This window comes from Pipra filicauda, unplaced genomic scaffold (genome assembly GCF_003945595.2).
Source record: "Pipra filicauda isolate LSUMZ 115617 unplaced genomic scaffold, ASM394559v2 scaffold71_size5581439_pilon, whole genome shotgun sequence".
In the NCBI taxonomy this organism is placed as follows: Eukaryota; Metazoa; Chordata; class Aves; order Passeriformes; family Pipridae; genus Pipra; species Pipra filicauda.
In genome coordinates, this window is record NW_024104887.1 from 1,791,369 (window position 1) to 1,813,174 (window position 21,806).

At 54.8% G+C, this 21,806-nt stretch overlaps 1 protein-coding gene across 7 annotated transcripts; it reads left to right on the plus strand.

Annotated features, from left to right (window-relative positions):
• Positions 1 to 373: 373 nt before the first annotated feature.
• LOC113994902 (glutamine-rich protein 2-like) lies at positions 374 to 17,506 on the plus strand. Of its 7 annotated transcripts, none has more exons than XM_039389263.1 (15): positions 374 to 1,548; positions 1,850 to 1,930; positions 2,017 to 2,118; positions 2,366 to 2,470; positions 2,658 to 2,749; positions 2,896 to 3,010; positions 3,294 to 3,416; positions 3,637 to 3,711; positions 4,015 to 4,179; positions 4,335 to 4,447; positions 5,076 to 5,141; positions 5,430 to 5,495; positions 5,978 to 6,119; positions 6,277 to 6,370; positions 17,252 to 17,506. In XM_039389263.1, the coding sequence occupies exons 1-15, from the start codon at positions 1,294 to 1,296 to the stop codon at positions 17,488 to 17,490; spliced, it is 1,833 nt and encodes a 610-aa protein (XP_039245197.1). In that variant the 5' UTR covers positions 374 to 1,293; the 3' UTR covers positions 17,491 to 17,506. The 7 variants fall into 7 exon arrangements, with proteins under 7 accessions (XP_039245197.1, XP_039245199.1, XP_039245196.1 ...); XM_039389265.1 differs by having other exon boundaries at positions 17,273 to 17,506; XM_039389262.1 differs by lacking the exon at positions 6,277 to 6,370 and adding an exon at positions 16,902 to 16,995.
• Positions 17,507 to 21,806: the final 4,300 nt, after the last annotated feature.

Here is a 21,806-nt window from a genome sequence, read left to right on the forward strand (position 1 = left end):
AGTCTGACATGGCAGAGGAGGAACTGGCTTAGCTGTGACTCAAGTCTTAAACTGAATAAAAGAACAATAAAGGACTCTCCTCTTTCCTGGAAGAGGGTATGTTTCAGTGTCTACAGGGGCTCCAAAAGGGCTGGACAAGGACTTTGGACAAGGGTCTTGAGTGACAGGACAAAGGGGCAAAAGCTTCCCACTTCCAGAGGGCAAGGTTGGATGGGATATTGGGAAGAAATTCTTCCCTTTGAGGGTGGTGAGGCACTGGCACAGGTGGCCCAGAGAAAAGTGTGGCTGCCCCATCCCTGCAAGTGTTCAAGGTCTGACTTGGAGCAACCTGGGCTAGTGGAAGGTGTCATTATTCTTGTGCCTGGCAGGGGTTGGAATGAAATGAGCATTAAGGTCCCTTCCAGCCCAAACCTTTCCATGGCTCTATGACCTCATGTCTCCATGGCTCTGTGACCCACTGTGTCCTGGGGGTGGGGTGGGGCCGTTGCCTGGCAACGGGAGCTGTGATGAAGAGGGGCACGTGCAGCGCAGGCCCCAGTCCTTCGAGGGCCGAGGAAGGAGGAAGGAGCCTTCTGGCGACTGACCCGCTTCCTCATCGCTTTGGCTGATCCGTTTGATCAGGCTACTTCTTCTATTGTTTTATCAACCCTTTTGCTCATTCCTTTTACCATCCCTATTGGTCTCCCCTTTTATCATCCCTATAGGTCACCCCTTTAAGAATCCCTCTAGGTCATCCCTTTTAACATCCCAATAAGTCATCCCTTTTAGAATCCCAATAGGTCATCCCTTTTAGAATCCCTATAGGTCAACCCTTTTAGAATCCCTATAAGGCATCCCTTTTAGAATCCCTCTAGGTCCTACATTTTAACATTCCAATAAGTAATCCCTTTTATAATCCCTATAGCTCATCCCTGTTACCATCCCTGTAGGTTTTACAGTTTATCATTCCTATAGGTTATAGAGTTTATCATCCCTATAGGTCTTCCCAGTTATCATCCCTATAGGTCATATGTTTTAAAATCCCTATAGATCATCCCTATAGGGCCTCCCTGTTATCATCCCTGTAGTACATACAGTATAAAACCCCCATTGATCATCCCTTGTATCATCCCTATAGGTCATACATTTTATAAACCCTATAGGTCATCCCTTTTATCATCCCTATAGGGCATCCCTTATATCATCCCTATAGGTCATATATTTTAAAATCTGTGTGGGTCGTTTTGTTTGCCATCACTTTTACGCATCCCTGGCAGATCCTGTCTGGCAAGGAAGGCTTTTATTTTTGCAGACATGGCGACTCCTTTGGACACTCTCAGCCTCTCCCAGCTGCTGGATCTCGCCATCGGGATGCCCCAGAATGGAGCCGTCCACTTTGCGGCCATGAGGAAACTGCTGCAGGCCGTGCTGGGGCACCTGGACGTGCAGTACCTGACGGCCCAGGAGCCGTGGACGGGCGAGCTGAGTGGCCCCTCACTGGCTGAGTTGGCCATGGGCATGAAGGACATGAAGCAGGAGATGGAATCCTGCAGGAAACTCATATCTGAGGTAGTGGCTCTTCCCAGAGCCCCTGGTACTCCCTCACCAGTCAGTCCCTCCCCACTTCCTCAGCAGTGCTTGACTCTGCCCTCACTGCCCAGGCAGTGCTTCGGCTGCTGGCAGAGCTTCCTGGCCCTTGGGATGGACTTCAGTGCTCTGGCACAGAGCCTGGCTCGGGCAGGCGGCACTGGGGCTCTCCCTGCTGACCCTGCCTGTGCCATGGGCTCCCCAGGGCAGGGCTGGGGGTCTCGGGGGACTTGCTGCCCTGGAGCTCACCTTTGACAAGCCTTTGGACTAAACTGTTTCTCAGGACCTTCGTGCAGAGATTGGTGCAATAAAGGCCGAACATTCCCGTGTGTCAGAGGACATCAAGAAGATCCAGGAGGCACAGGTCTTGTGCAGACCACAGTGGGGGTGAAGGTCATGTTCCCCAGGGACACTCCCCGGGGGCTCATCTCTGACACCCCTTTCTCCTAGGCCATGGCTGAATCCAAGCATCTCCAGGAGATTGACAAGTTAAAGGCTGCACAGTCCCGCATGGCAGAGGACATGAAGAAGGTCCAGGAGGAGCATGACCAGGTGAACTGCTGCCATCAGACACTTGTGGCTCTGAGGCAGCAGCCAGTGGCCTCGGCTGTGCCGGCCGCAGGCTCAGCAGCCCTGGCCCTGCTGGATGCATGGAGAGTGCTGCCCGCAGTGCCCTGCCAGCCTGGCTGAGCCTGACCTGCACTGTCCCCTGTGCTGGGCACACCACGGCAGGGGGAAGGTCCTGCAGGTCCCCAGGGACCCTCCCCTGGGACTCACCCCCACCACCCCTCTCTCCTAGGCCATGGCTGAGTGCCAGGATCTCCGCGAGGAGATTGACAGGATAAAGGCAACACTATCCTTCATGGAAGAGGACATTATGAGGATTAAAGAGACCCTTGCATTGGTGAGCTGCTGGCTGGTGTCATCTTTGGCTCTTATGGGGCACTTGAGTGTGGCTCCCTGAGCTGGGGATTTGAGGTCGAGCCAGGGACAGGGTGTGGGGCCCTGGGTCTGCCCTTGCAGCTGAAGGGCCCTCGTGCTGGGACAACATGAGGTCTGTGCCCTGAGTCTGCCACCACTGCCCTTCCCAGATGAAGAAGATGGAGGACGACATCAGAAAGCTGAGGGAGGATATCGCCAAGTGGAAAGAAGAGACCAATGAGCAGATCACTCAGCAACTGGAGTAAGAGGACAGGAGAGGGTTTTGTGCTCTGTAGGGCTGCAAAGAAGCCCAGGGGGCCTGGGAGCATCCTGGTTTGGGGGTAAGGGACATTGCCCAAGCAGCGCTGGGGAGGCTAAGCCAGCCCCTGCCCCCATCCTGCTGGCCAGGTCTGTGCTGCAGAAGACAAAGAGTGAGCTGAAGAAGATGGAGGAGCAGCAGGAGATGAAGAATTCCATGCTGGAGCAGCTGGTGACTGAGACAGCCAACCAGCTGAATGCTCAGGTGAGGTGCTGGGGGAGCACTCCCACCACCCGCCAGCTCAGTGGAGGGGTCCTGAGAGGGTTCCAGCCACATCCCCCATCTGGCTGGGGCCATCAAACCCCACAGCACCCAGGTCTGTTCATTGCAACCAGTCAGCAGCGTGGAAGGAAATTAAAGCCTTGGTGTAAATGTCCTGTTGACAGTGAGGGCTTCTGACCACAGGCTGAGTAACACGGATCTGCCTCTGTGGGGAAAACAGACTCCCTTTGCTCAGCACCACTCCTGTTCTTCCTCCCTGGAGCAGGACCAGCAGCTGCTGCAGCACATGGAAGACTCATTCGGCAAGATTCAAAAGGAATACAAGAAGTTCAGCTACATCTCGGAGAGTATCCAGACAGACTGTCAGATGAAGCAGAAAGCTATTGAGGTGGGTGGGTAAAAGTCCTATGGGGTCAGAGCATCCCCCAGGCAGACTCCAGGCAGGGGACCACAAGGAATCTGTCCCCCTGCCAAGCTGCTCACACACTGTGGAGCTTCCAAGTGCCTTTCCTGGGGGTTTATCAGTAGGGGGACCAGGGGGTGCCAGGCTGGCCAGGAGGCAGCTGCAACCCTGCTGCGGTTTCATGGGATGCTTTCTGTGTTGAAAGATGCTGTTCCAGTCCTTGGAGAGGCTGAAGAAGGAAAAAGTAGATGAGCAGAACATGCTGACAGCAATGGACATGGTAGAGTCTCGAGGGCCCTCTGTGCCAGCCCAGGGCTTCCTGGGCAGGGTGACAAATGCCCCTTGTTCCTTGGGGGATGGGTGGCAGAAGTGGCCTGGGAGAGGGAGGATTTCCAGACCAAGTGCAGGTCCCTTGTCCCTCCACGGGTGGGAACAACCCCATGGGGGTGATGGGGTGACCGGGGCCACCCTGCCCTGAAAGGGAGGGAGGGAGTGCTTCTCTCTCTGCCCCTGACACGCCCTGGCCCTACCTGTCATTCCTCAACCTTTTCCCCTCTGATCTCCTGCCTTTCCCCTCTGCTAGAAAGCGGACAAAGATGCCTTGGGCAGCAAAGTTGATTGCACTCAGTTTGAGGCGAGCATGGAGGGGCTGGATGAGAGGCTGCGGAAGATTCAGGGCCAGATGTCAGGACAGAAGCAGCACTGCAATGAGCTGCAGCAGAAGCTCAAGGACATGATGGAAAACAAGGTGAGCGGTGCCTCGTCCCTGCTGTTAAAATTGGCACCTTTGGGTCTTGGCACCCTGAGGCAGCATCCCTCTGAGGGTCCCACTCCTGGATTTTCCCTGGAGCTGGCCACGACCCCTGCCAGGGCAGCTGGCTGAGGGTGTGCACCTGTCCACAGCTGGATCGTGGGGAGCTGAAGTATTTCCGAAATCGGTTAGAGGAGATCTGGAAGGGGAAGATGGAGGACCTTGAGAACAGGATCTTGGGTGACAGCGCCGCTGGGCTGAGGAAGTGAGTGGGATGGGGATGGCAATGGCTTTGGGGACAGCAATGGTGCTGTTCCCTCCAGCTGTCCCAGACAGTGCCCACGTGGTACCCTGGCACTGCACCAATTTAGCCACCAAACAAACCGTGGCGATGCTGATGAAGCAGCTGCACCTTCTCCTTCCACCAGAAGCAGGTTCTGCACAGGAAAGGAGGCACGAGGAGGGGGCAGCTGTGGGACAGAGCCCTCCCAAAGCAAAGGGGGCTGTGGCTGCAAAGGCTTCCAGAAGCAAGGCTGGGAGATGGGCACTCCTTCCCCTGGCAGGGGTGTGACATGCAGAGCCCCAGGGCTGGGTGGTGCCCTGCCCTCCTGGCCAGGCACAGGGGGGTCATTAGTGCTGCTGAAGCACTGCAAGCAGTGCAAGGGCTGCTTGGGATGGCAGCGTGGGCCCTGTGCCCTTCAGCTGGCACCGGCCAGTGGGTTGGGGAATGGGGAGAAACCAGGCCCCACAGCCACGGTTGGCCCTGCAGACGCCGTGACTCCCTGCAGTGCCGTGCCCAGCACCTTGCTGCTGCCAGCGAGCCGCTGCCTGCGGGTGGGCAGGGCTGTGTCCCCCCAGGAGCTCAGCCAGCCCTTTTGTCTCCCCCTCCTTAGGCAGCTGCCAGTCCCTTTCACGTGCCTGTCCTGTGACCGCCCGGTCAAAACACTGGTTCCTGGCCCGTGAGTATCACCTCTGCTTTGGGGGGGCTGCGTGAGTGGGATGGGGCTCAATGGCTGCCAGGGGTGACCTGCTGTGTCAGGCACAGGGGTGAGGGTGTCTGCTTGGGAGGGTCTGACCCTGCTGAGCCCCCTCCTCAGCCCTGCCCATCAAGAGGGGTTGTGGGTGCTCGTACGCAAGGGCTACAGGCAAGGGGTGCTGTGGGCTACAAGCCTGTGGTGTTTGGGGGCCGTGAGCAGGAGTGAGTGGTTTGTCCCCTGTCACCCACCTGTGGTTTCTGCCCTCCCCAGGCATCCTGAGACACTCCCATATTTTCAACCACTGCCCCCCAGCAAGGACGCACAGCAAAGCCAAAGGTAGGGGACCTGAGGACACATCCCTGGCTCCTGGGGTGCAGGATAGCCCTGCCCTAGCAAGGAGAGCTCTTCCCTGCATGAGGGCAGAGGGGCCCTGTGGGCCTGAGCAGTGTAGGGGAGCAGAGGGAGGGCTGTGGAAGGTCAGTGCTTGCCCCAGCTCTGTGGGTTTTACTGCCCTCTTTCCACTGCCATGTCTAGCCCAGGACTCTGTCTCAAGGTCACTGAAACCACACGTGATGAGTTTTGTCTGGTCTCTGCCTGAGCTCAGGCTTGGGGTGGAGTAGGATGCCTCCTGTGAAAGCAATTCCCACAACCAAGCCCAGCTCCTGCCTGAGAGGAAGGAGGGGACATTTGCCTTGGAGGGGAGCCAGGAGGGACATGTGCCACCAGGGAGCACCCCCTGGTCCCCTCCCTGCTGCAGGAGGGTGAAGCCCAGGATGCCACGGTGCCAGGCACTGAGCATCCCTGTGCCCATCCCACAGGAGAACAGTGATCAATGGCAAGATCCCCCGAGTGGCACCGAGCACCGGGAACCCTCAGAGCAGCAGAAGCCCCGGGCAGCTCATCCAGGCTTCCCCCCGGAACAACGTGCGGCTGAAGGGCATCACAGCACTCCCCAGCAAGGTAGGGAAGGCACAGACACAGCAGGTGTGACTGAGGCTGGGAGGGTGAGGCTGAGTATGCCAGGGGAATCTGTGCCTTCAGGTACCCCAGGGAGAGCTGGGTTGGGAGGGTTGCTGGGGGAGGCTGAATTGAGCCCCAGCTGCTCTCTCCTTCCCAGCCTACTGTGATCAAGCTGCTGGGCAGCAATGGCAACATCACCCAGGTCCAGAAGGACCAGCCTCCTGTGGTGGATAGAGCACAGGATGAGCCAGGTATGGCCCTGTCGGGGCACGGGACAGTGAAGGGAAAGGGGACTGTTTGTCTGCTGGGGAGCAAGCAAAGCTTTGTGTGCAGAACTGGGCGGGCTGGCATGGGGGTCTCGGGTCTGGAGTTGGATGGAAGAGGCAGAAGCAGGATGAAGCAGATGGGGTGACTGGCATTGGAGGTGGAGCACGGTGGGGGGATGGCCCTGGCCAGTGTGGGACAACAGCTTGTGTGCTGGTGGGTGGGGACCAGCACCCCCAACCCTGGGGGTCTCTGCACAGGCAGGTGTCCCTGCTGCCTGCCACGTCCTGGGCTGGCAGTGGTGCCCCAGCCAGGGACTGCCCCTGGGAAGTGGGGAGCTCACCCTTGCCCCTCGTCCCCAGGCCCTTCCACCTCACAGGACCACCGACCAGCCACAACCCACAGCCACGTCTCCCGAACACCAGCGCTCATCCAGACACTCCGGCCCCGCCAGACATCGTCAGCCCCCAAACAGCTGGACAGGACTGGGTGCCCAGGGACGTCTTCTAAGCAGACACAAGACTTTGTGAAAATTGCCCTCAAACGGATGACTTTTTGATTTTATTAGGTTAATAAAAAACCTTCAAAATGCAGATAAATCCTGGTCCCACCAGCCTCTCTCTTCCTCAGGCTCCCTGATGCTTCTCAACCTTTTTCCTCCCTCCTGTCTCTCTGCCACCAGGCTGAGCACATTGTGCCCCGTGGCCACGACTTGAGGCTGGCCCTGGTCCCGTGGCACCTTGTGGGGCATCTCTAAGGATCTGGGGCCTGCTGTGGAACCAGGAGCAGCTCAGGGTGTGCTCAGGCCCCGGGGGCTGCGGAACCCTCTACCCTGGAGGGCTGGGAAGCCACAGGCACATCCCCGGAGAGCCTGGCTGGCACTGCTGGGGCTGCTGGTCTCAGAGGCTGCCTGAAATCCTTCCAGTCAGCCCGGACAGCCCCTCAGGAGCAGGGCTGAGCCATGCCCAAGTGCCAGCCCTGATGGCAGGGCCCAGCAGAGCTGTGCCTTCATCTGGGCACTGGCAGATTCCAAGCTCATCTGTCCTCTTCCTCCTGCGGTCCCTTTCTCGAGGGGCAGCAGCAGGGGCTGGCCCACAGGGTTTCCTCTCCCCGGGGGCGGGCAGCCCCTTGCCCACCCGTCCCTCTCAGGCCCCTGCAGGGCTTTAAGACTCAGACCCAGGGGGGGTGAAGAACTGAGACCAGTTTTTTGGGGGGTCACAGTCCCTTTTATAACCAAACACAAAAAGAAAAACTTTCCTTATAAGGCAAAAAGTGTGACCGCAGTATCCAAGCGGCTGCTAGCTGTCACACAGGGAGACAGCAGTTTTCGGAGTTACAGCTCACTTCTGTAATGAGTTGCTCTGTTCTCTGCAAAGGTCTGGGTTTTTTTCCAGGCTCTTGTGAGAAATATCTCTATTTAAAATTTAGAAGACGGACAAATAAAGTGAAACAAAGAACTTTATTAACAGCGCGCTGGGTGCACTGAACTCATGACCTGGTTCGAGCACCCCTGACTGGGAGGGGACAGGCCTTTTTAAGATCTCTTGATTTACATAACCACTCTCTCGCACCTCCCACACCAGGCCCTGCTCCCCTCTTCCTCCAAAGGCAATCCTTGCCTTTTGGTACAGTTCACTGGTTGTTCCCATCCACCTATCTGGTTGTTTCCTGCTCCCGGCCACATGGTCCCCTGGCAGTGAGCCCAAATTGGTCTCACTGCCTTACATGCTTTCCAATTGGCCTTCCTACTATCATGGAAATCACTACTACCAGTAAACAAAACAGTAAGTCGGCAGTAGTAACAGTGATCAGAAAAACCAGAACAATAAGAACAGCAAACAAGGCAGTAAGCAGCAGTCAGTAACAGTGACCAGAACAACATGCAACCCAGCTCCTGACCACAAAATGGCTCTTCAGTCTCTCCAAATGACCTCCAGGTATCTCAGCCTGAGGTGACCATGGAAATCCCTGTTTGTGATAAAACTGTCTTATTTATTTCTCACACTCTAATTCCCACAATTCCCCTCTTTCTATTTTTTTTAAGAACACTTGTTTAATTGTAAACGTTGTAAACACTTCAATAGATATAGTATAAAAATATAAAATAAACATGTAAACCAATCCTAACTGCAACATATATTTAACTTATTATTTAACCCCTATCCCTTAGAGCGATCCCCAGAAGGTTAAAGCTTTGCATCAGGTTGTGGCAATGCTGGTTTAACCCATCTATTTTTGAACTAAAACCTGTAGAAACATATATAGACTGTTCTTTCCCATGTTATGGTGGGAAATGGTCTTTTCCACTGGCTTGGTTGCAAATTTTTGATTATAATTTGGGTTTTTCTCTGAGGTTTGTGTTCAATTTAAATTTTTTAATATAGGCTTTGGCAAAACATTCCTTTGGGGTTTATTCTGCATTCCCCCTTTTTTGTTTAAGGAGAGATCTTGAGGGTTAGTGTTGATAGAAGGTGTAGGCAAAGTTTGCTGTGCTTTATTTGAGGTATTATTTTTTGGTTTTACACACATGTGGGAAAAATCCCTCTTTTAAATTTAGAAAGACGGCATAAACTCAGGGAACAAAGAAACAAGGAAGAATTTATTCAGCACCCTGGGTCTTTCTCTCACCGAATTTCTGGGGAAAAAGACCCTTTGGGTTTAATTTTCATACATTTTATAGTTACACAAAACCCCACCTTTTTTCAGATAAGCTTAATAAATTCATTTTTGCCTAAAAAGGTTTCTTTTCTCTGAAAAGGGGCTTTCCCTCCTTTCCGATTGGCTGCTGGGCATCCTCTGTCAAAAATGATGGATCTTCCTTTGTTCTTAGCCCAAAGAGAGAAAAGAAACCCCTGTGTACAAAATTCTCACATGGCCCTAAAAGATTTTAATTTTTTTAGGAACTTTTATATTTCCCTTATCCGGCCAAAAAAGACCCTGACATCCAGGTCTAGTCTGGGACTTGGATATCTGACAACTTCACGATACGCCTATTAAAAAAAAAGTATTTTTATTTCTCATACACACACACACATACATTCTTTCCATTCATGCAGGTGGCCACTTTTCACACATCCACACATATATGTTCTGTATTTTATTCTGTTTCTGCATTGCCTTTTGTTGATTGGCTGTTGTAATAAACACAAGCCCTAATTCGTGTCAGCAACGGAAACAAATGGGAAACAAATGGGTTAATGTGACCTCAGGAAAGAAAAAAACCAAAGGGATTGTAAAATTAATTGCACTCCTATAAAGACATAAAACAAACTATCACCTTCCCTGCCCTCCTTGACATGAGTTATAGCCGAACCAGGTCAGCTCAGGTCATTAACACACTGGTGCCTTTTGTTGAGGAACATATGAATTTATAAATTGTTGTAGAGGTAACAAATTAGTCTTAGTTGTAAAAAGAAACATATGTTGAATACCTGGAATAGCAATGTAAAATGTGTATCTATGTGATGTAATGAATATACATGGGATGTCTGAAATAAATACTGGACACACACACTGTATCGGGGTGGCAGGTCTAGGAGCGAAGACTCCCCTGTCACCCAGCACTGCTTGCTTCTACTATGTAGTAAATTCTAATTTGAAAAATCATTTCACTCCGAGACTCAGTTTCTCACATTATGGTGAAACTGTGTGTGTTTTTATGTGGTGTATGTTCTGATGCTATACGGGCAGAAGGCACTTGTTGAAACAATTAGAAACAAACAACAAACATTATTTTAACAGCAAAATAAAACTTAGCATTACGCTGTTATATCAAAAACTCTGTGTTGCAAATACGAAAAGGCAAAGCATTTTGTGATTTTACTTATACAGTCTCTGGTTCTCTTGCTGCTAGGTGATGGGATAGCTAAACTGGGTGATGGGATAGCTAAACTGGGTGATGGGATAGCTAAACTGGGTGATAGGGAAGCTAAACTGGGTGATGGGATAGCTAAACTGGGTGATAGGGAAGCTAAACTGGGTGATCCTGCCCAGGCCCGGCGGGGCCCTGCGGCCGGGCCGGGCCATCCCGGGCAGGAGCAGCCCCCGAGGCGGGGGACACACAGGCACAGGGGGACACGGGGAACCCACGCCGGGCACGGGGCCCTCCTGTCCCCACTCCCGCAGAGCCGCGCCCTGTCCCAGCGGAGGAAGGACATGAGCCCACAGCACTGTCTCAGATGTGCTGGGGAAGTGACATTTGCAGGGATGCTTGTCACAGGGTTGTGGCAATAAAACGTTCCTGAAGGTGTTGCAAATTACACAGAAGTGGCAGTTAATTGAACATGCAGAGTCCAGAGACAAGTCAAGAAGACTCAGTCCGGTTGAGGAATGAATATGCATATCCCTGGCTAGTAAATACATCTATCATCTTGAGCAAAGAGAGCAAAGCCAGGCTTATTCCCCGCTCCACAATGCAAGAGGAAACCAAGAGCTGACTGCAAGTTGCCTTGTAAAAGAACAAGAGTCTGACACGGCAAAGGAGAAAGTGGCTTAGCTGTAACTCAAGTCTTAAAGTCATTGACAGAAAAATAATGGAGTATCTCCTCTCCTGGGAGACTTTTGGATGGGGCTTGGAGAAACGTGGGATAGTGGAAAGTGTCATTATTCCTGTTCCTGGCAGGGATTGGAATGAGATGACCATTAAGGTCCCTTCCAGCCCAAACCTTTCCATGGCTCTATGACCTCATGACTCTATGACCTCATGTCTCCATGGCTCTGTGACCCACTGTGTCCTGGGGGTGGGGTGGGGCCGTTGCCTGGCAACGGGAGCTGTGATGAAGAGGGGCACGTGCAGCGCAGACCCCAGTCCTTCGAGGGCCGAGGAAGGAGGAAGGAGCCTTCTGGCGACTGACCCGCTTCCTCATCGCTTTGGCTGATCCATTTGATCAGGCTACTTCTTCTATTGTTTTATCAACCCTTTTGCTTATCCCTGTTACCATTCCTATTGGTCTCCCCTTTTATCATCCCTATAGGTCACCCCTTTAAGAATCCCTCTAGGTCATCCCTTTTAACATCCCAATAAGTCATCCCTTTTAGAATCCCAATAGGTCATCCCTTTTAGAATCCCTATAAGGTATCCCTTTTAGAACCCCTATAAGGCATCCCTTTTAGAATCCCTCTAGGTCCTACATTTTAACATTCCAATAAGTAATCCCTTTAGAATCCCTATAGGTCATATATTTTAAAATCCCTGTAGGTAATCCCTTTTATCTTCCCTATAGGACATACAGTTTAAAATCCCTATTGGCAATCCCTTTTATAATCCATATAGATCATCACTTTTATCATCCCTATAGGGCATCCCCTATATCATCCCTATAGGTCATTTAAAAATCCCTCCTGGTCACCCCCTTTGCCATCACTTTTAAGCATCCCTGGCAGATCTTGTCTGGTCAGAAAGGCTTTTGTGTTTGCAGACATGGCGACTCCCTTGGAGACTCTCAGCCTCTCCCAGCTGCTGGATCTCGCCATCGGGATGCCCCAGAATGGAGCCGTCCACTTTGCGGCCCTGAGGAAACTGCTGCAGGCCGTGCTGGGGCACCTGGACGTGCAGTACCTGACGGCCCAGGAGCCGTGGACGGGCGAGCTGAGTGGCCCCTCACTGGCTGAGTTGGCCACTGATGTAAAACAAATGAAGAAGGAAGTGGAAGCCGTCAAGACGTTCATGCCAGAGGTAGTGGCTCTTCCCAGAGCCCCTGGTGCTCCCTCACCAGTCAGTCCCTCCCCACTTCCTCAGCAGTGCTTGACTCTGCCCTCACTGCCCAGGCAGCACTTCGGCTGCTGGCAGCACTTCCTGGCCCTTGGGATGGGCTTCAGTGCTCTGGCACAGAGCCGGGCTCGGGCAGGCGGCACTGGGGCTCTCCCTGCTGACCCTGCCTGTGCCATGGGCTCCCCAGGGCAGGGCTGGGGGTCTCGGGGCACTTGCTGCCCTGGGGCTCACCCCCGAGAACCCTTTTTCCTAGATTTTCTCTCAGGCTCTTCATGAGGAGAGTGGTGAGGCCAAAGGTGTGTCAAGGATCCCAGGGGCGCAGGTTTGTGGAGATCACAGTGGGGGTGAAGGTCGTGTTCCCCAGGGACACTCCCCAGGGGCCCATCTCTGACACCCCTTTCTCCTACAGTCCCGCATGGCAGAGGACATGAAGAAGATCATGGAGGAGCATGATCAGGTGAACTGCTGCTGTCAGAGGCTCAGCAGCCCTGGCCCTGCTGGATGCATGGAGAGTGCTGCCCACAGTGCCCTGCCAGCCTGGCTGAGCCTGACCTGCACTGTCCCCTGTGCTGGGCACACCACGGCAGGGTGCAAGGTCCTGCAGGTTCCCAGGGACCTTCCACTGGGACTCACCCCCACCACTTGTGTCTCCTAGGCCATGGCTGACTACCAGGATCTCCGTGAGGAGATTGGCCTGATTAAGATGACACAGTCCCAGATGGCTCAGAAGATGAAGGAGACCCTTGCATCGGTGAGCTGCTGGCTGGTGTCATCTTTGGGCTTTTGTGGGGTGCTTGAGTGTGGCTGCCTGAACTGGGGATGTGGGATCGAGACAGGGACGGGATGTGGGGCCCTGGGTCTGCCCTTGCAGCTGAAGGGCTCTTGCGCTGGGACAACACGAGATCTGTGCCCTGAGTCTGCCACCACTGCCCTTCCCAGATGAAGAAGATGGAGGATGACATCAGAAAGCTGAGAGAGGATATTGCAAAGTGGAAAGAAGAGACCAATGAGCAGATCACTCAGCAACTGGAGTAAGAGGATGGGAGAGGGTTTTGTACTCTGTAGGGCTTCAAGGAAGCCCAGAGGGCCTGGGAGCATCCTGGTTTGGGGGTAAGGGACATTGCCCGAGCAGCACTGGGGAGGCTAAGCCAGCCCCTGCCCCCATCTCGCTGGCCAGGTCCGTGCTGCAGGAGACAAAGAGTGAGCTGAAGAAGATGGAGGAGCAGCAGGAGATGAGGAATGCCATGCTGGAGCAGCTGGTGACCGAGACGACCAACCAGATGCAGGAGAAGGTGAGGTGCTGCGGGAGCACTCCCACCACCCGCCAGCTCAGTGGAGGGGTCCTGACGGGGTTCCAGCCACATCCCCCATCTGGCTGGGGCCATCGAGCCCCACGGCAACCAGGTGTGCTGGTTGCATCCATCCCATCTCTGAGCAGATTCCTTCTGCCCTTCCTGCAGCTGGGTGAGCTGGAGGAGACAGTGAGCATCGTGCAGGAGGAGCAGGAGAAGGCAAAGTGCTCCAAGTGCACCTTTGACTACAAAGTGCTTTTGGGGGAGCTCGTCCAGCGCTGTGAGAAACTCGAGGAGGAGGTGGACTCCCTGCAGTCACAGCAGATAACTGTGGGCAAGGTGGAGAACATCACAAAGCCAAGGAACCAGGTAGGGAGTTGGCACCCCAGGGGACTTGGGAGTGCACTGATGACATTCCCTGGCTGGCTGTGCTTTGCTGTAAAATGTTGGGAGCCCCTCACTGCCCCCAGACTGACTTGGACCAGACAGCAGCATGGAAGGAAATTAAAGCCTGGGTGCAAATGTCCTGTTGACACTGAGGACTCGTGGAACCAGACTCCCCTTGCTAAGCATCATCTTTTTTTCCTCCCTGGAGCAGGACCAGCAGCTCCTGCAGCACATGGAGGACATGGAGGACCAGGTCAGGAAGATTCAAGGGGACTGTGAGGAGCTCAGCTTGGTCTCAGGGAACCTCCAGAAGGACTGTGCGGCCAGCCGGAACGCATTGAGGGGGTGCTCGGAAAAGCTGCCTGCTGGGGTCCGAGCATCTCACCAGGCAGACACCCCGCAAGGGGACACACAGGAAACTCTGCACCATGCCAAGCGCTACAAGCTCTGCAGGCAGTTATACAAGGGCGTTTCCCAGAGGATTTTGGGTAGGGGGAGCAGGGGCTGCTCAGCTGACCAGGAGGCAGCTCCAGTCCTGCTGCCATGTCATGGGATGCTTTCTGTGTTGAAAGATGCTGTTCCAGTCCTTGGAGACACTGAAGGACAAAGCAGAGGAGCAGAACATGTTGGCGGCAAAGGACATGGTACAGTCTGGTGGGACCGACCCTGCGGGGGTGATGGGGTGAACGGGGCCACCCTGCCCTGGAAGGGGCACGATGGTACAGAGGGAGTGCTTCTCCCTCTGCCCCTGACATGCCCTGGCCCTGCCTGTCATTCCTCAACACTTTCCCCTCTTCACTGCTGCCTTTCTCCTCTGCCAGAAATCTGCCTTGGGCAGCAAAGTCAGTTGCACCCAGTTTGAGGCGAGCATGGAGCGGCTGGATCAGAGGCTGCAGGAGATGCAGGGCCAGGTGTTGGGACAGAATGAGCAATGGAACGAGGTGCAACAGCAGCTCAGCAACATGATGGAAAACAAGGTGAGGGGTGTCTCATCCCTCTCATGCAAAACTGGGAACTTTGGGTCTTGGCAGCCTGAGGCAGCATCCCTCTGAGGGTCCCCCGCTTGGATCTTCCCTGGAGACAGCCATGTCCCATGCCGGGGCAAGTGGCTGAGGGTGTGCACCTGTCCACAGCTGGATCGCCTGGAGCTGAAGCCTTTCCATAAGCAGATGGAGAAGATCTGGCAGAAGAGCATCAAAGAGCTTGAGAAGAAGATGGCAGAGAGTGACAGCGCCGCTGGGCTGAGGAAGTGAGTGGGATGGGGATGGCAATGGCTTTGGGGACAGCGATGGTGCTGTTCCCTCCAGCTGTCCCAGACAGTGCCCACGTGGTACCCTGGCACTGCACCAATTTAGCCACCAAACAAACCGTGGCAATGCTGATGAAGCAGCTGCACCCTCTCCTTCCACCAGCAGCAGGTTCTGCACAGGACAGGAGACATGAGGAGGGGGCAGCTGTGGGACAGAGCCCTCCCAAAGCAAAGGGGGCTGTGGCTGCAAAGGCTTCCAGAAGCAAGGCTGGGAGATGGGCACTCCTTCCCCTGGCAGGGGTGTGACATGCAGCGCCCCAGGGCTGGGTGGTGCCCTGCCCTCCTGGCCAGGCACAGGGGGGTCATTAGTGCTGCTGAAGCACTGCAAGCAGTGCAAGGGCTGCTTGGGATGGCAGCGTGGGCCCTGTGCCCTTCAGCTGGCACCAGCCAGTGCGTTGTGGAATGGGGAGAAACCAGGCCCCACAGCCACGGTTGGCCCTGCAGACGCCGTGACTCCCTGCAGTGCCGTGCCCAGCACCTTGCTGCTGCCAGCGAGCTGCTGCCTGCGGGTGGGCAGGGCTGTGTCCCCCCAGGAGCTCAGCCAGCCCTTTTGTCTCCCCCTCCTTAGGCAGCTGCCAGTCCCTTTCACGTGCCTGTCCTGTGACCGCCCGGTCAAAACGCAGGTTCCTGGCCCGTGAGTATCACCTCTGCTTTGGGGGGGCTGCGTGAGTGGGATGGGGCTCAATGGCTGCCAGGGGTGACCCTCTGTGCCAGGCACAGGGGTGAGGGTGTCTGCTTGGGAGGGTCTGACCCTGCTGAGCCCCCTCCTCAGCCCTGCCCATCAGGACGGAGTGTGAGGCCTTGTCCCCAAGGGCTGCCGACACTGTGATGTGCAGTCTGTGAGGTACAAGACTGTGGGTTTTGCGGTACTGCCCCCAGCAGGCGTGAGTTGTTTGTCCCATGTCACCAACCTGTGGCTTCTGCCCTCCACAGGAAACCCGAGACACTCCCGTACTTGCAGCCACTGCCCCCCATCAAGATTTTCAGCCCTGCCCCCCATCAAGGACGCACAGCAAAGCCAAAGGTAGGGGACCTGAGGACACATCCCTGGCTCCTGGGGTGCAGGATAGCCCTGCCCTAGCAAGGAGAGCTCTTCTCTGCATGGGGGCGGAGTGGCCTTGTGGGCCTGAGCAGTGCAGGGGAGCAGAGGGAGGGCTGTGGAAGGCCAGTGTTTGCCCCAGCTCTGGGGGTTTTACTGCCTGAGCTCAGGCTTGGGGTGGAGTAGGATGCCTCCTGTGAAAGCAATTCCCACAACCAAGCCCAGCTCCTGCCTGCTGCTGTCCTGTGCACAGGGACCTGCCATGGCCATGGCCAGCTCGCCTGGCTATGGGGAAACAAAGAGCAGATCCAGCCCCATGGGATGGGCTTGGGTCGCCTGCAGCAGGTGGAGGAGAGCTGGGAGGGACACGTGCCGCTGGGGAGCACCCCCTGGTCCCCTCCCTGCTGCAGGAGGGTGAAGCCCAGGATGCCACGGTGCCGGGCACTGAACATCCCTGTTCCCATCCCACAGGAGAACAGTGATCAATGGCAAGATCCCCCGAGTGGCACCGAGCACCGGGAATCCTCAGAGCAGCAGAAGCCCCAGGCAGCTCATCCAGGCTTCCCCCCGGAACAATGTGCGGCTGAAGGGCATCACAGCACTCCCCAGCAAGGTAGGGAAGGCTCGGACACAGCAGGTGTGACTGAGGCTGGGAGGGTGAGGCTGAGTATGCCGGGGGAATCTGTGCCTTCAGGTGCCCCAGGGAGAGCTGGGTTGGGAGGGTTGCTGGGGGATGATGAGTTGGGCCCTGTGTTGCAACCAGCTGCTCTCTCCTTCCCAGCCTAACGTGACCATAGTGGTGGGCACTTCTGGCCCCAACTCCCCGGAGCAGAAGGACCAGACTCCTGTGGTGGACAGTGCACAGGAAGAGCCAGGTATGGCCCTGTCAGGGCATGGGCTGGTGAAGGGAAAGGGAACTGGTCATCTGCTGGGGAGGGGGCCAGGGAGCAAGCAGGGTCAGTGTGGGACAACAGCGTCTGTGCTGGTGGGTGGGGACCAGCACCCCCAACCCTGGGGGTCTCTGGACAGGCAGGTGTCCCTGCTGCCTGCCACGTCCTGGGCTGGCAGCGCTGCCCCAGCCGGGGGCTGCCTCTGGGAAGTGGGGAGCTCACCCTTGCCCCTCGTCCCCAGGCCCTTCCACCTCGTCCCCAGGCCCTTCCACCTCACAGGAGCAACGGCCAGCCAGGACCCGCAAGACCAAGCACGTCTCCTGGGCACCTCAGCTCACGCAGATAAAGATCATCCCGGCCCGTGACACGTCACCTTCCCCAAGCAGAGAGAGAGGAGCGAACAACCGTTACTCCGACATAGACATTGAAGAAGAGAGAAGAATAGCCTTTGAGGAGTTGGTTAATTTAATAAAGAAATAATAAAGACGCAGACATAGCCTGGTCCCACCAGCCTCTCTCTTCCTCAGGCTCCCTGATGCTCCTCAACCTTTCTCCTCCCTCCTGTCTCTCTGCCACCACACCGAGCACATCGTGCCCCGCGGCCACGACTTGAGGCCGACCCTGGTCCCGTGGCACCTTGTGGGGCAGCTCTGAGGATCTGGGGCCTGCTGTGGAACCAGGAGCAGCCCAGGGTGTGCTCAGGCCCTGGGGGCTGCAGAGCCCTCTGCCCCGGAGGGCTGGGAAGCCACAGGCACATCCCCGGAGAGCCTGGCTGGCACTGCTGGGGCTGCTGGTCTCGGAGGCTGCCTGAAATCCTTCCAGTCAGCCCGGACGGCCCCTCAGGAGCAGGGCTGAGCCATGCCCGAGTGCCAGCCCTGATGGCAGGGCCCAGCAGAGCTGTGCCTTCATCTGGGCACTGGCAGATTCCAAGCTCATCTGCCCTCTTCCTCCTGCGGTCCCTTTCTAGAGGGGCAGCAGCAGGGGCTGGCCCACAGGGTTTCCTCTCCCCGGGGGCGGGCAGCCCCTTGCCCAGCCGTCCCTCTCAGGCCCCCTCTGCAGAGCTGCTTTCCAGCCGGGCACCCCCGGCGTGTCCCGGAGCCCGGCGCTGATCCTGCCCAGGCCCGGCGGGGCCCTGCGGCCGGGCCGGGCCATCCCGGGCAGGAGCAGCCCCCGAGGCGGGGGACACACAGGCACAGGGGGACACGGGGAACCCACGCCGGGCACGGGGCCCTCCTGTCCCCACTCCCGCAGAGCCGCGCCCTGTCCCAGCGGAGGAAGGACATGAGCCCACAGCACTGTCTCGGCTGTGCTGGGGAACTGATATTGCAGGGATGCTTGTCACCGGGTTGTGGCAATAAAATGTTGCTGAAAGAAGCAGGCAACAGGGACTGGACTCAGGTTTTTGCTTGTAGGAAATACTATAGAGCAAGCAGGACTTCTTTCAGTTTTTGTTCAAGGCGTGTTTTCTAAAGTTTCTGAATAACTGAAATATTTTATTTGTCTGGGATTAAAAATGTAGAGAAATTATTATCATAGAAGCATAGATCTCAAGTTGGAAGGGACCCATAAGGATCATGGTACCCCTCTCCTGCTCCTCTCAAGACTGTCTGAAACTAAACCGTGCGACTAATAGCATCAGCCAGATGCTCCCTGAACTGTGGCAGGTTTGATGCCATTCCTACTTTCTCTGAGGAGCCTATTCCAGGGAACAACCACTCTTTCATTGAAGAAGCTTTTCCTAATGTGCAACCTATGCTTTCCTTAATGCGGCTTCATCCCATTCCAGGGACCGAAAAGCTCTCAAAGCAGAGATACCAGTGGTTGTGTTCAGTGGTTATCTCTCCTCGTACCAAAGAGAGAGAGCCTGCAGCCTTCTATGGAAAGCAGAAAAAAGAAGGGAAAAAGAAAAACCATGCAACTACCTTTGAGAAAGGTACTTCTTAGGCGGGAAAGAGTTCTTAAGCCAAACAAGCCCTAGTCTCCTCATTGCAAATCTTCCAGAAGGGTATCTACACTTACAGGGTGAAACCTTTGTACAACTTTTTACAAGTTATGTTTTGTCAGCTTATTGTTTAGTATTCAGAAATGTTTGTCAAGAGATAGTATGAAGATAAATTAGGAATGGTAAATTAAGTGAACAATGAATGAAGAACATGAAGTAAGAGCAATGAACAAAAAACGATTAAATAAGACAGGAAAGAGGAACAGGAAAGAAGAACAAATAATTAAGAACATTATTAAAGAACAGGAATGAAGAACTAAGAACATAAATTAAACTTGGTTCTCCTCCTTCTTCACTTTTTTCATCGGAGATTCCACTCCAGCTGGAGACCTTGGCTGTGGATGGTGTCCTCTGTATGGGGGGAGATAAAAACATGATGAAGTTAATTCAAAGGACCCACTCAGCCTGCCCACTGCCTCTGTGCGACCGGCTACTCCAGAGCTCTGTGCTCTGTCGTGGTTTGAGGCCCTTCCCCTCCTGGAGCTGGAAGATGGCTAGTTCCAGGGGTGGCATTTTCGGTGCTGAGCCAATGGGAAGCTTGAAACACCTCTGCAGAATTACATATTTGCTGGAACTGGAAAAGAAGCTTGTGGCGTAGTTGGAATTAAAAGCAGGAGACAGCAGAGGGGCTGGTGGGCCCCCACGGGGGCCAGGGGCTTTTTTCCTCCCCTGGCCCTAGCCCGGGGAACCCAGCATGGCTTTGTAGCTGGGCCGGGTGCTGGGCTAAGACCACGCCGGCCCCCCCACTGCCAGCGAGAGGTGGAGGCACGGGGGCCTGAGCAGCCAGCCAGGGGCTGGATCCAGGTCCCCAGCGGGCAGGCACGGGACTGGAGCCAGGCCAGCATGGGCCAAGGGGTGGCCATGACCCTGGAGAGGCGGTGGCAGCACACGGTCACGGAGTAGCCCGGGACGGGCTGGAGTAGCAGCCATGATGCCAAAGCAGGAGCAGCACTCAGTATGTGGAGCAGAGACGGGCCGAGGGAGCCTGGAGGTGTCCTGTGAGCTAGACCAGGATGGCCAGACCCTGAGTTCGCAGCAGCCAAAGCAGCTGAAGCAGAGAGCAGCAACAAACCTCTGCTGAACAGAGAGAGAGAGAAAAGTCTGCTGAAAACGTTCTGGGGTAGGAACTGAGTCAAAAACCCCAGAACCCTTTTGACCCAGGGAAGAGTGGCCCCCAGATTTAGGGGAACTCCCAAAACTTCCCGTGGAAGGAACCTCCATGAAGCAGAGAATAAAGACTTTAAGCTTTAATCCCCTGTACTCCGTGGTGAAGACATGGTGACATGAGTGTTCTCTCGAAGCCCATGGTAAAACCCTCAGTAGTGTGGCCGAGTGGTGAGAGGTGAGGGTAGACCCCCCTGCATTCTGATAAAGAGAGAGAGAGAAGATTTTCCAGCTACTGTGAATTGGAACTGTGGTCCTGAGAGTAAAGGAGAGACTTCTTCTCCTGGACTTTATGGGGGGAGGAAGAGGTGATGTTTGTAAATATATTGTTTCATCATCATAGGAGAAATAGTTAGGATTGTTGTATATATTACTTTATAGTTTTTATTCTGTTAGCAATAATTTTGATATAATTTCCCCATGCAGAGTTTGTTTGCCTGCGTGAAAGTTCTCTCAACCTTAGAGCAAATTTGTGGGGGTTTGAAAAATTGGCCTTGGGTCAAACCACATCATGATCCAAGAGCATTCCCACCTGGAGCCATGGGTGAGTATAGGGCTGGGAAGAGGGGGGATTCTTGCCAGCAGTGGGGGGAGCACAGGTAGGGCAGCCCAGCAATAGGGAGAGGCTCCATGCACACTGATGGGGAGCAGTGGCACCAGTGCCCTCCTGGGAGCACCAGCAGCTTGTCCCCTGCCTTCTGGCTCACCCCAGCCAGTCCCCTGCTCCAGGGGCCAGGAGTGAAACTTGGCTCAGTTGGTTGTTGGGTGCTTTGCTCCACCCAAAACCACCCCGTGCTTGACTTGCCGGGAGCAGATCAAGGGGGAAAGGCAAGGTTGCCTACCCCTTGAGCAAGCCTTCCAGCTTGCAGGAAGCAGCCTGATGCTGCCCAGCATTCTTGGTGCTCTCCTGCACCTCACAGGGTCGTGTTAACTGCGGTGCTGGAGCCATGGGATGTCCAGTCTCTCTGCAGGGAGGGCCCTGTTTCATCTTTTCTCCGTTTTGTCCCTTTCTAGCAGCCCAGTGCCTTCTGCTCCTTGCTTCCCTGCTGCTTTTGGCTGCTCCAGGCCACTGTGTGCATACAGAAACCCTAAACATCTGCAAGAAATCTCCCTCCAATGCTTCGGCGAGTGCTCTGAAGAAAACCAGTAGGTAGCATCCCATGGGCATCTGGTGTGGTGTGCTTGTGTACAGCCAGCTCTGGGTGGGAAAAAGCCCTGAACCATCCCTAACCCTGGCCCGGTTCCAGGAGAGAGGATGGTAAGGATGTAGCTGTCATTGAAATTTGGGAATAAAGCTCCCTAACACCAATGTAGTATTAGGGAGCAAGCACTACTTTATTATAGAGCAGAACTATGGCCTTGGCTGCACCAGGAATAGTTCCAATTAAGTGCATGCATGGCTCAAGACGGTGAGTGTATTTATTAGCCAGAGATACACATATTCATAAGAAAAACAAATTGTTATTTAAGGTAGTCAGAGAGGTGGAACTTGTTACTTTAGGCACCCACAGAGACCCTAAACAGGACTGGGTCACCTTAAATTGTCTCTGAGCTCTCTACATTCCATCAACTGTCATTTCTGCATAATTTGCAACATTTTCAGCAATGTTTTATTGCCATAACCCTGTGA

What these genes read in the sequence shown, in the direction of transcription:
- LOC113994902 (XM_039389263.1), top strand. Translation starts at nt 1,294, where the DNA reads ATGGCGACTCCTTTGGACACTCTCAGCCTCTCCCAGCTGCTGGATCTC. An exon ending in AGAAGATCCAGGAGGCACAG is followed by an intron (nt 1,931 to 2,016) that starts GTCTTGTGCAGA and finishes CCTTTCTCCTAG; the next exon opens with GCCATGGCTGAATCCAAGCA. An exon ending in TCACAGCACTCCCCAGCAAG is followed by an intron (nt 6,120 to 6,276) that starts GTAGGGAAGGCA and finishes TCTCCTTCCCAG; the next exon opens with CCTACTGTGATCAAGCTGCT.